At 46.0% G+C, this 13,968-nt stretch overlaps 1 protein-coding gene across 1 annotated transcript in view; it reads right to left on the bottom strand.

Moving 5' to 3' along the window:
- Positions 1–13,968, bottom strand: part of LOC309557077 (1-phosphatidylinositol 4,5-bisphosphate phosphodiesterase gamma-1-like) — a 232,332-nt gene that overhangs the window by 9,152 nt on the left and 209,212 nt on the right. The window contains exons 26-28 of the mRNA XM_082259683.1: positions 12,104–12,328; positions 10,664–10,812; positions 7,309–7,423 (exon numbers count right to left, since the gene is read on the bottom strand). Coding sequence (XP_082115809.1) covers positions 7,309–7,423; positions 10,664–10,812; positions 12,104–12,328 — 489 coding nt within the window. The remainder of the gene's footprint in view (positions 1–7,308; positions 7,424–10,663; positions 10,813–12,103; positions 12,329–13,968) is intronic.

Raw genomic sequence — 13,968 nt, forward strand, 5'->3', positions numbered from 1 at the left:
GAGTTCCACTCCAAGTACCCATCCAATGTACTTCAGTGCCGGGCTGCCGGGGTCAGAAGAGCCCATCCCAGCCTGCTGTACAAAAAATGGATTTTTGTAAAATCTTACCGTAAAATCCTTTTCTCTTAGCTCATTGACAGACGTAGTCCTTGGTGATACATCACCTTCGGGTTATGTTGCCTCCACAGGAGCAGGACTAGACAGGAAATTAAAAAGCTCTGGCCACACCCCAGGGGCAGTCCCAGAGGGTATATCCTCTCTCTCTCTGCCTCAGCAAATCAGTTATGTGAAAAAGCAGTCTTTAGAGATTTTAAACATATTGGACTAGGTGGGACTTTAGATGAGACCCAAGCTGGTGTTGCCCGGCGTCTCCATCCCTATAACAAAACACAAAATGAGGTTGAAGGATTGTAAGAGGTGCATGAAAGTCAGCCAGCCCCCAGTTTGATGTACTCACCTTCCAGTCTGTCACCAACCAAATAAGACCTGTCTCTTGGTACAAAGAACAGGGGTTTAGTTGACACACATTTGCAAACGCATGTGAAAGCTGCAGAGCCACGTCACGGCACCCTGTTTAAATCTGCAGTCCTACACTCTTAATTTAGTGTCCTCACACTGGAGGCACTTTGTGTTTTGTTATAGGGATGGAGACGCCGGGCAACACCAGCTTGGGTCTCATCTAAAGTCCCACCTAGTCCAATATGTTTAAAGCAACCAGGGATGGAGACGCCTTGCTTACAGCTTGGTGCCTCATCTAAAGTCCCACCGTGCGATTTTCGTGCGTTTTTGGTGGATGCAGTTTTTGATTTGACCCTAGTGTTTTCCGTATACAGGGATGGAGACCAATAGCATGACCTGCTTGTCTCATATAAAGTCCCAAAGGAAATAAGGGATTTCAAAGGCAGTGTGCTTTACAGGCCATGCCCCATATATAAAATTCCTTCCTATCCATATACTGCATCCACCAAGGGGATGGAGGTGTAATGCTTTTCAGCTGGTCTTCTCCAGTTTGCACCATGGTTATATTTTAACCTAATTATTTGAACTTTTTGAGACAATAGCCAGTCGTGCATGGGGATAGGTTGGGGGAGGTTGGGCTGTCTCCCTCTCACCTGTTCCCCATCCACCCATTAGCGGCCATGTGCCTCCAGTGTGAGGACACTAAATTAAGAGTGTAGGACTGCAGATTTAAACAGGGTGCCGTGACGTGGCTCTGCAGCTTTCACATGCGTTTGCAAATGTGTGTCAACTAAACCCCTGTTCTTTGTACCAAGAGACAGGTCTTATTTGGTTGGTGACAGACTGGAAGGTGAGTACATCAAACTGGGGGCTGGCTGACTTTCATGCACCTCTTACAATCCTTCAACCTCAATTTTTGTTTTTTGTCTTTAGAGATTTTAACCCAACTCAAAAAACAGAGGGGCGGGGACTACGTCTGTCAATGAGCTAAGAGAAAAGGATTTTACGGTAAGATTTTACAAAAATCCATTTTTCTCTAGCGCTCATTGACAGACGTAGTCCTTGGTGATACACCACCTTCGGGACGTCCCAGAGCAGTATCACAACTGAGGGGTGGGAAAATGGAAATCAAATCCCAATCTAGAAGGCCCAACCGGTGCCAACTAGAAGTTTACAATGCTCATCCTTAATGATGAGACTCAACAAAAAAAGAGAAAAAAATTTTTTTTTTTTTTTTTCAAACAGAAAAAACCCTCGAGGTAGACCACCGGTCTCCTCAAATTGCGGCCTGCAAAACCTTGCGGCCAAATGAGGCATCCGCCGATGCCGTCACATCAATTTTATAGAACTTTGTAAAGGTATGTACCGACGACCAGGTGGCCGCCTTACATACCTGGACCACTGACGCCTGATGGCGAAAGGCCCAGGAAGTACTGAGCGCTCGAGTGGAGTGCGCCCTAACAGGGAACGGAGGACTCTGACCCTTAATAGAATAAGCCTGTACCACCGTTTGTCTAATCCATTTGGCAATGGTCGCGGCAGATGCAGGCAAACCCTTTCTGGGGCCATCCGTGATCACAAAAAGTGAATCCGTCTTACGGAATGATTCCGTAGCTTTCAGGTATACCCTGATTGCCCGAACCACATCTAAGGAATGCAACGCATGTTCCCGATGATGCTTGGGCTGAGGACACAAGGAAGGTAGTACAATATCTTCATTCAGATGAAAATCTGAAACCACCTTGGGAAGAAAAGATGGCTTAGGATGAAGTACTACCTTATCCCTATGAATCACTAGGTATGGTGACTGGCATGATAATGCAGCCAGTTCTGACACCCTGCGAGCAGAAGTAATAGCCACCAAGAAGGCCACCTTCTGGGATAAAGTAAGCAAGGGAATCTCCCTGATGTTTTCAAAGGGAGGCTTCTGTAGAACCGACAAAACCAAATTAAGATCCCAAGGCGGTAAGGGCGCGCGGACTGGAGGAGCCAGGTGCCGCACCCCCTGGATGAAATTCCGCACCAAGGATTTGGTAGCTAAAGGCTTCTGAAAGAAGATTGCTAATGCTGAAACTTGACCCTTGATGGTGCTCAAGGCTAGCTTCTGCTCAACCCCTTGTTGCAAAAAGGCCAATATTCGAGACACCGAATAGGTACGTGGAGGAAATCCTAAAGATTCGCACCACGCAATGTAAGTCTTCCATGTGTGATAATAGACTTTGCTGGAAGTCGCTTTCCTTGCTTTAATAAGGGTAGGAATGACTGAAGCTGACAAACCTCTGTCCTTCAGTACTTGGGTCTCAATGGCCAGGCCATTAAACCCAGCGACTGTAAAGCATGATGGTAAATTGGTCCTTGAGACCACAGACACTCCCTGAGACGAAGTTCCCACGGAACGTGTACGACTAACATGTCCAAGTCGGCCAGGCCGGCTTGAGGAGGCCAGCCTAGAATTTCTAGGACCACTGGCGCTGATTGAATCTGAACCAGGCGTCCCTAGAGGTATCTGGCCCCGACCATCCGAGAAAGTCTGGTCGTTTTCTGTTCCCACACATTTATCAGATACCTGATAGTTATCAGGAAAGGTGATCTTTTCTGGTTGAACCTCAGGGACCGAAGTCACCCGACTAGAGGTTACTTGGCCTATCTGGTCAACTAGATCCGATTCCTGTGAGGTATCGGGACTAATCTTGGGAAAAGGTAAAGGAAAAGATCTATTCAGGGAACGGTAACTACCGCTTCCTGTAGTACTTAAATGTTGAAAGGGAAGAATCGCACCGGTAGTAGTGGTTGATGCTCGATCTAATGTCCTGAATACCGGTGAAAACGTCCCCCCACCCTGAAACCGGGTGGGGGCGCACCTTCAGGCTGTGTACTCCTTTGCTTCGGGTTTGGCTGGGTTGGTCCCCTTCTTGAACCCTCCTGGAGGAGTCTTGCCTTTCCCTCTAGTACCAGCCGGGCGCCCTTTATGGGCGGTAAAGAAAGGTCCTCGCTTGTTGCGAGGTCCCTTAGCTTTAGCAGCCTGTGGCAAAAAAGTGCTCTTGCCCCCAGTGGCATCCTTAATGATTTCATCTAGGTTGGCCCCAAATAGACGATTCCCCTGAAAGGGGAGATTTGTCAAGGTCTTTTTGGAACCTAGGTCAGCTGACCAGCATTTTAACCACAGCACACGTCTGAGGATCACTGCTGACATAGATGCATGCCCTAATAAGGGAGTAGTGTCCAAGGCTGCGTCACAGATAAACTGTAGCCCTTGTATAATCTGTTCCATCAAATCAGATGTCTCCTGGGGAATATCTTTTCCCCTAAGTTCTTGGCGTACCATTTTCGCCCATTCCGTAAGTGTCTGGGAAACTAGACCAATAACAATTACTGGTCTAAAAGCTGACCCTATCAGAGAGAAGATGGTGCGGGACTCTGCTTCCATCTTTCGATCCACCGGATCCTTAAAGGACGAAGTGTCCTCCACTGGAATAACCGTGGCTTTATTCAGCCTGGAAATAGGCGGATCCACGACTGGTGGTACCGTCCATTTCTTAATGATGGATTCCTCAAACGGATAGCGTCTAGCAATACGCTTGGAAATAGTAAAGGTACGCTTAGAATGCTCCCATTCTCCTTTAATCTGATTACCGAAACATTTAGGTACAGGAAAAGCCTTCATCGTCTTGATGGGCTTATTAGTACCAAAAGGAATCTCTGTTTCAGTTGCCTCTGCCGGTAAAGCCTCAAGTTTTAAGGTTTCCTGCACTGCCACAACTAGTGCGTCCACCAATGCTTCTTCCTGAATAATAGCAGGAGAAGAAGCGTCCTCCTCACTGTCTGAGGGGGCTTTACCTGGGATAACAGCCCTTGCAGAGGAACCTGCAATTGCCGTGACCACCTCTGAATCTGAGTCAGAGGTGTCAGATAATATAGGGGTAGGCGGGGGTCGCTTCCTTGACCCCCGTCCCTGACAGGCCGCCTCCACCCGAGCCACCATAGACTCCAAAATTGCTGTAAATGACTCTATACTCTGTGCACCGGCGGGTCCCGTGGCCCCCTCGAGGGAAACAGGTGGGGGAATATGTGTGGCAGGGTCCATAATAATTCCAGTTACTTCCTGGATAATATAATTCAAAAATAAAACTTTTTTTTTTTTTTTTTTTTTTTTTTCGACCCCCAGCGCCACAAAAGCCCCTTAGTGTTACCTGCTAGGGATCCCTATCGATCGAGAGAGAGAGATAGACCCCCAGGCTCACCACTTGATGCTCAGAGTTTAACTGCAACAGGTTACAGCGCTGTCTTGACAAACAGGAAGTCTTTTGGCTGGCTGCCCAGGAAAAAAGGAGGCGGCTCCGCCCCTCTGTACGCCTTCCGGCGCCTCCCCCAAGCTCCACGAGGTGTTTGGATCACCTCAAACATGGCCGCCCCCATGCTGGAGACACGAGGCTACGCCAAAATGGCAGCTCGTGCGATCCAGCAAAAAAAATGGCGGCGGCCCGTACAGAATAGCGGTGTGCTGCAGGGCACACAACACTCTCTCTGCATGGGGATATGGCGTGGTTGGCGGTACCGGCCCTGGCGGACCGCATGGCCGTTCGGGCGGCCTGCTAATAGCTGGAGATCTGATTAGGAAGGCAGTCTACATGTCCGTGGCTTCTGACTGGTAGGTAGCTTATTCTTAACCCATAAGATTCCCAGAATGCCACAGATTACATCTTTAAAACATGTATACAATTAGATTGTTAGCTCCCAAACCAAGCCTCCTGGCTTTTTGCACACATAAAATCACACTCAAAGTAGGAGGATCTGTGTCATGTTGTAGGATAGAAAGGGACTCTATCTTACCATACAGAGAGGGGCCCGCGTTCACCACAAAACCCGTCAGGGGGAAAGGGGGAACATACTACTCACCATACCGGAACCAGGCGGGCACCAACTCCTGACAGTACCCCTCTCCACCGGGGCGGGAGGGCTGTCAAACGATACGGACGCCGTGACTCATGGTCTTTGGCGTTTCAGCGAGACGTTTAACTCGCGTGGACAGTCCTTTAATGGGACTTTGTCGCGGCCGACCCAGCGCGGAGCTATGGCCTGCACGCGCTCGTAGGCTGAACTGGGGTGACCACCGGATCTCAACATCCAGCCCGTCGCCCAGTTCAGCTTTCTTGCTTGAAGATCTCACAGGAACACTGGAGAAAAAAAGCTGTCTAAAAAATCCTTTAAGAAAAAATTCTTGCCAGGACCTAAGATCCCAGCAAGGTATCTAGGTCCTTACTCCTAACTAGACAGAAAATAACTGATTTGCTGAGGCAGAGAGAGAGAGGATATACCCTCTGGGACTGCCCCTGGGGTGTGGCCAGAGCTTTTTAATTTCCTGTCTAGTCCTGCTCCTGTGGAGGCAACATAACCCGAAGGTGGTGTATCACCAAGGACTACGTCTGTCAATGAGCGCTAGAGAAATATAATGTAAACTCACCGCACTCCTGACAGCTCATGTGTTTAATTGAGATAGAAGCATAGGCTTCTCAAAGGCCACCTTCTGACGAGTTTCGTCCTGAATCATTGGAGGGTGTGGCCTGGGAGGAGCCTAAGCTGAGGTCGCTTTCCATCTCAATCTAACACATGGACTGTCTGGAGTGAGGGGTCTTTACATTATTTAATGCACTTCACTTACTGTATTTGCTCCCTTCAGGTCTGCTAAAAATGTCACTAAAAGGGTTTTGCTGTATCAGTTCAATAAGTGCAAAAACAGTGATCCTTCCAGAAATCTAGTGAAGTGATAGCCTCCTGTGCTGTACACTTATCAGTTACATTGTGCCCATATCACTAAGGACTACAGAACACCTCCCCAATATTTAACGGGGATGAGGAGATGGGGAGGTGTTCTATAGTTCAAATCAGGAGAGCATCCTAGAATGACAATATTTCTCTATTATAGATACAATGGAGCGAGCGTCGGCACCTTTGGACAGGAAGTGTGTTATTGTCAGGAAGAGGAAATAAGCCTGCAAAGAAGAAAGCAAATGCAGCCACCACATCCAAAAGACTGGTGAGCTGCAATATTTGACATTTCTGTTCTTGGGTAGTATTGTCAACGCACACTGTAGAAAATAGGTGGCATCTCAGAGCTCCTCTTTTAAGTTTTTATTAGCTTCATAGCATGGATACAGTACAAAAAAAATGTAAACGCGTTTTGGCCATTGCAGCCTTCCTCATAGCATCCTTGCTATGAGAAAAGCTGCAATGGCCGAAACGCGTTAAAATGTTTTGTACTGTATGCATGCTATGTATTTAAGACTAATGAGAGGAGCTCTGAGTTGCTGGCTTCTTTCTACAATGGACTTTATTGAATGGGGCCACGGACACCCCAGCCTGTATACCGGTCTTTTGTATCTTCACTTTAAATATAAGCGGTTGAGCTGGGGTATATTTTTGCTTTCAATTATTGTCAGAATAGGCAAAGACTACAGAACATCTCCCTCTTCCTCTTTATAGTATGGGGAGGTGTTTTGTAGTTCATAGGAGGAGGAGAACTGGACAAGGCTGATAACACTGCTCGGGATTTCAGGAAGTTTGGAGCTCACTGGATTTCTGGCAGAACTGTTCATGCACATATTGAACAGTAAAAAGTTGCTTCCAGTGGTATATTTAACAGACAAAAAGGCAGCAAATAGTTCTTTATTGGTGGCTGGAGTCCCGCGTGAAATATCAATTTACGGACTACCTGCCTGACTCTTATTGTTAGAAACAATACAGACAGTCCTTATTTCAAACATTGGATGAAATGAAGTGCTAAGCAAAGTAGCGAAGGTTGCCAGGGGGTGCCTACAAGACTGTTTAACATTGTCTGAAGGTGGAACTCACCCACAACGTCGCTCTTGTTCTTGCTGTTGTCGAACTCGGAGCCGCAGACCTCCACCTCCACAAAGGGGCAGACAATACTACGACCGTTCTTCGGAAGGTGCCTGGCGCCCAGGATCTGGAAGGGGGAAATGCAAAATACACAAATTAGAGGGAAATTGTCAGGGGCTGCCATCTTTAGATGTATAAAGGTGCATATGAGTCATGTTCAGCCTTGCTTCACTACCTGCTGAGCTACTTATCTAGGAAAGAGACATAGCCAGTGAGGTCAGGTCTCCTGGCCTCTATGCTTCCATATTTATATTCTTTAACTGTACCCATCAGCGGTGCTGGAGATTTTACCGCAATCAGAAGCAATAAAAGAACAGGACTATGTTAGGAGGGGTACCTAATAATATCCATAGCCATAGAGTAGGTCAATCCAACAGCTCCAAGAGGAGTCTGAACTTTTCCCACACTCCTATTTGAAGTACCTCCAAATGCCATGTGCGAACCGCTTTGAACAGTTTTGTTTACTCAAGACAAGCCTTATAGCTGCCAGAGTTCCATGGAACCCTAGAGTTCCACCAGGGGTTGCTTGCGGTTCCTTGATCTGTGGATGGTTGACCTTCCATTTCACGATGCCTGCATAGTTCTGTGGCCAACACCACTTGGCAGAGCCAGCTGCATGACACCAACTACTAACTGTGTGCAAGGTTGGCATTTTGACTTCCCACTGACCACCAATGTAAGGAACATTCTTTCCACTGACCACCAATGTAAGGGGCATTCTTCTCACTGACCACCAACGTAAGGAGCATTCTTCCCACTGACCACCAATGTAAGGGGCATTCTTCTCACTGACCACCAATGTAAGGAGCATTCTTCCCACTGACCACCAATGTAAGGAGCATTCTTCCCACTGACCACCAATGTAAGGAGCATTCTTCCCACTGATCACCAATGTAAGGAGCATTCTTCCCACTGATCACCAATGTAAGGAGCATTCTTTCCAATTTTTCTTTATTAAAAGTCTTGCAATCAATAAGCATAAAACCAATATAGATGAATAAATATATACATATGTACATGAAAAGGGAAAAAAATATATAGCAAAGTCTGCTCTCGAGCAAAGAATGGGTTTATAGCAAAAGCAAAATTTTACTTAAACACCTCTATGTTAAAGGGACGCTGGAGAAAAAAAGTGGTCCATAGACTCACTAATACACTCTGCTCTAGGACAATCCCGATCATCCACAGGGTGATGCTTCAGGTTCCCTCTCACATAGAGCCTTACATGGAAAGTGAGCCAGGCTTGATTCCTAAACTTCAAGGGGATTCTTCCCAAATTGATTAAACGCAACCACTCCCTCATTAAAGGGCCTGGGAAATCTCTTAAGGCCAGTGACACATTGAAAGCAGAGCCCAAAATCCTCTTCTCCAGAAGCTTCTTGGGGAGGGACTTGATATCCTCCACTGTCATCTGCCACTGCTGAAATATTTTAAGATACGGGGTAACATAAGCCAGAAGCTTGCCATGTCGGACTTTCAGACTTTTCACTGTCCAGCCATCTTCCCAACATCGTAGAAAAGGCCTAAACCAAAATTGAAAAATACCCGACCATGCCGGGTCTCTGCTAACATATTACCAAGATTGTATTTTAAAAAGAGCAGAGAAAAGAAAACTTTAGGGTTGACCATTCCTAGGCCACCCCCCCGCCTGGACAGGTAAGATACATTGCGTTTGATCAGGGTTAGCCTATTTCCCCATAACAGTTGGAAAAAGCAGCTGTAAACTCTTACATAGAGAGATTCCGGCAAGATATAGACAAAGCTGACATATAAAAAGATCGGGGACAGCTTAGTTTTGATCAAGTCAACCCTTTCCCTCAAGGAGAGTTTCCATTTCTTCCAGCTTGCTACTTTGGCATTGGCATCCCCCAACCTGCTTTCCCAATTTCGATGACCATCGTCACCAGGAACAAATTTGATGCCCAACACTTTAATTTCCTGCCGGGGCTCTGGGAAGGCATCCGGAAGTCCAAAGCTTTCACCCTACTCGCCCATCCAGAAAACTTCACTCTTATCATGGTTGACTTTGGAGCCAGAAGCCTCCGTGTACTGCTCTATCACAGAGACCACCTCCTGTACCTCCTCCATCCCAGAGATCATAACAGACACATCATCAGCTCTGGAACACAGGTAGGCTCAGGTGAAAGTGATGCAGACTCTTTGAAGCTGGTAGCCAATCTGACACATGCAAGTGTAGAGGCACTTCTGGTCTCAGCAGACACATGAGCAGAAAAAAAACCTTGTCTAGGGTGCTTGCTGCAGGTCCATCTGCCTTCCCAAGGCCCAGGCTGGAAAAAGACTGATTCTCAGAGAGTTCCTTCAGTGTGTCCTCCTCCTTCTCCCACTGACCACCAATGTAAAGAGAAATCTTCTCACTGGCCACCAATGTAAGGGGCATTCTTCCGACTGACCACCAATGTAAGGGGCATTCTTCCCACTGATCACCAATGTAAGGAACATTCTTCACACTGACCACCAATGTAAGGGGCATTCTTCTCACTGATCACCAATGTAAGGAACATTATTCACACTGACCTCCAATATAAACAGGCATTCTTCCCACTGATCACCAATGTAAAAGGGATTTTGCCCACTGCCCTCTGTTAAGTTGTTTTAGGAGAGAGCTCCTTCAGCGTGTCCTCCAACGTAAGGAGCAATCTTCTCACTGGCCACCAATGTAAGGAGCATTCTTTTTTAATGACCACCAATGTAAGGGACATTCTTTCCACTGACCACCAATTTAAGGAGCATTCTTCCCACTGACCACCAATGTAAGGAACATTCTTCCCACTGATCACCAATGTAAAAGGAATTTTGCCTAATGCCCATTGCCCTCTGTTAAGTTGTTTTAGGCAGGGGTTACCCAAAACCTGAAAATTATTTCTAGGTTTCCTCAGGGGAAAAAAGGCTAAGACAGGCTACCTTAGAATATCCACAAATTCTCAGACAAACCAGACCTAACTAGTCCTTAAATGCTACTAAGTCCTCCTATTGGAACGCACATCTAGATATAATTCTGATCAAAGATTAACAGCTTTTTTTTTAAGTAACCTTACGCCTTCCTAATATCCCTGATCCCAAGAATGGTCTTCTGGGCTTCCTAGGTAACTCACCATCCCCAGCCCACATCAAATTCTTCTTATGTATACTATATTTTTATGTTAGAACGAGGACACTCCTCACCTGGGCCTCCCAATCCTTGTGAGAATGGAAACAGCTTATAGTGTACATACTGCTCTATGACCATACAAACTCCGAAAAAAACAACTAGTAATAAAGTTTACAAAAGATGAAGGTTTCCACCTACCTGGATCTGCACTGTGATTGGCTCCACAATCTTAAGGCTGTTTTTATCAAACGGGTCGAAAAGGTCATCCCTCATGATGTCCGGCTGTAGGACATACCCGCACTGTCCACCCAGCATGAAGAGTGCCTGGTTCAGCTGCATGGGCTTGTCTATATAAACACATAGTGATAGGTTATATAAAGTACAAGTGATGTGGAAGAACCTCAGCTGCCAAAAGCTTAGATATTTCCTACACTGAGATGATACATGTACCTAGCTGACCCTTCATTTATAGGTGACCTCAGGGAGAAGGAGAATCTGAGGAGATTACTTACTAATAGAGTAGATGAGCAAAGTGGAAAGATTGAGCTGGACCCAAAGTTTTATCTTACTGGTATTATTATCTTAAGGTATTGATGTTGGTGTACATGATCTGGTTCCTGGGCAGGCAGCTCCTACACTCCAGAGGATCTCCACAGTCTCCTTGGCTTGTAGTGTAATGTAATGAGAATTAAAATTGAAGCGCCACACCACTAAGAGGCCCAGATACAACTTTTTCCATTAAAAGTCAGGGGTACAATCCAAAAAAGTAGCCAACGCGTTTCAGGGGTCTAAACCCCCCATTTATCAGGACTTGACTGGCAACAATACGAACAAGCCAGAAGTGAACTGGACCGACAATGGTATTTTGCACAGCCCTTAGCAGCTGGAAAAAATACCATTGTAGGTCCAGTTCTCTTCTGGCTTGTTCACGTTGTTGCCAGTCAAGCCCTAATGAAGGGGGTGCATTGACTCCATTTTTGGATTGTATACCTTTTAATGGAATAAAGATACATCTGGACCTCTTAGCAGTGGTGTGGCGCTTCAATTTAAATTCCTGTTACATTACTAATAGAGTAGGGACCGTTCACCACCCTCTTAGCACAGTGAATGTTTACATACCATAAGGTGAAGCTATGTTAACTTTAATCAACCAATCACATGCCATAAAAATGTATTTCTTTTTGTAGGTTCTTATATAGCGCCGCCAATTTTACAAATATATATATATATTGTACATTCAAATCAGTCCCTGCCTTGAGGGAGCTTACAATCTAAGGTCCCTAATTCACATTCGTACATACACTTACTAGGGACAATTTAGACAGGAACCAATCAACCGGAATACCCAGAGGAAACCCACACAGGCACAGGGAGATGCGAGGGAGCTTACAATCTAAGGTCCCTAATTCACATTCGTACATACACTTACTAGGGACAATTTAGACAGGAACCAATAAACCAGAATACCCGGAGGAAACCCACACAGGCACTGGGAGATGCTGTTTCTTCTTATTTCCCTTGCACTACTTCGAGTAAAGTAAACTTCAACTTATTCTCTAAGTTTGGTGAACATTCAGATTGCTAAGTGAACAATCTTTGCTCTTTTATTAAATCAGCCCCTGCATATGTGACCGGTACCTGGAGTCTGGAAATTAAGGGCCACCAGCTGGCTTCCACAAATCCACATGGCAAGTGGGTCATAGTTGGAGGAGTCCAGTCGCTGTCCTTTGGGGTAGACCCGGCTCAGCTGACGCCGGTTATACTGCAGGAACCTCTTCCCTTTGCTGCGGTTGGCGTATTTCTCTGCCTTGGTCTCGGGGAATGAAGACATGTCGCGGTAGCAGGCCTTCTCTGTCCCGATCTCTGCAAAGACAGAAGTCAGATGACACTGCAGATGGTCATAAACACTACCCAGAAACTCATCACTGATAACAACCTTCTTGATTCCTTACAGTCTGGCTTTCACCTGCAACGCTCAACAGAAACTGCCCTACTAAAATTCCCCAATGACTCACTAACTAATGGCTGCCACTCTGTACTCATAGACCCTTCAATCCCTTGGCCTCCAAGAATTAACTCTTTCTTGGTTCTCCAACTACCTAAGTGCTGCTTTAGCGTCATCTACAACTCCATCTCTCATCTTCTCTTGTTCTTTCCATGGGGACCCCCAAATCTTTGCCCAGTCTGACCTTTTCTGTTCTCTATGTCCTCCTCCTTTGGTCAGAAATGTACTAACATATCTCTATGGATGTCACACCTCTTAAAACTCAACTATTCTAAAACTGGGCTCAAAAATCAACATCAATACACAACTCTCCGTTCCCATTCTCATGCCAGGGTGTTACATATAATCCTGACCTCTCATTTCAGCTACAAATCCAATTACTATCCAAATTTTGCTGCCTTCACCTCCATAACATTTAACCAATGACATCCCAGATATCACCACCCACCACAAGATACCACTAAGGCCACTCAAGATACCACTAAGGCCACTCAAGATACCACCACCATTTCACTCTGATATCCCTCACCCCAATTATTGCAACTGCCTCCTCACCTACCTCTACTTAGGCTACCCCCTTTCTTTTAATCTATCATCGATGCTGAGGCCAGACTCCACCACCCTTCACCGCAAATCCCTCCACTGGCTTTCACTCGCCCAATGAATACAATTCAAAATGCTAACAACAACATACAAAGCCATTTACAAGTCTGCCCCCAGCTACATCATCAATCTTGTCTCCAAATATCACCCACAGTGTCTTCTCTGCTCCTCCCAAGACCTCAGGATCTCTAGCTCCTTAGTCACTTCCTCCAAATTCTTGTCTCAAGGCCTTCTCCAGAGCCACTCCCATCCTCAGGAACTCCATACCCCAATTTTTATCCTAAGACCTCCTGCTCTTCAGCTTTCACATTACCTCCTCTCATCCTCACCTCCAAGACCTCTACCATCCTCTGAAACTCCCTACCCCAATTTCTATCCCAAGACCTTCTCATCTCCTCCCATGCTTACCTCCAGGATTTCTCCAGAGCCTCTCCCATTCTCTGGAACTTCCTAACCCAATACGTTTGTCTATCTCCTACTTTGTCCATCTTTAGATGTTCCCTTTTATCTCTTCAGGAATGCCTATTACTTCCTGTACCTAACAATTGCACTTTTGCTATGCGATGCAGGAAAATGGTGGTAGGGGCCCTGGGTCAGCATGGGTGTTGCTGGCAGCGAATCAGGGCTGTCTGCATTTCAGCTCACCCCCCCACAGTTATTACCCCTTGTATCCTTCACGCATCCCTTTAAGATTACAAGATCTCATGAGCAGGGCCCTCCTAACCCTCTATAATAAATTTTATTGTAACTGTACTGAATATTGTAAAGAACTGTGCAAACAGTTGGTGCCATATATATCCAGTACAATAATATTTATCCCCTGATTCAGAGCTGTATCGGGGGTGGGCACTGTTCCTCCTAACCACCAATGTAAGGGGGTGCATTGTTCCTCCTG

This window comes from Pelophylax lessonae (assembly GCF_965119305.1).
Source record: "Pelophylax lessonae genome assembly, chromosome: 5".
Taxonomy (NCBI): Eukaryota; Metazoa; Chordata; class Amphibia; order Anura; family Ranidae; genus Pelophylax; species Pelophylax lessonae.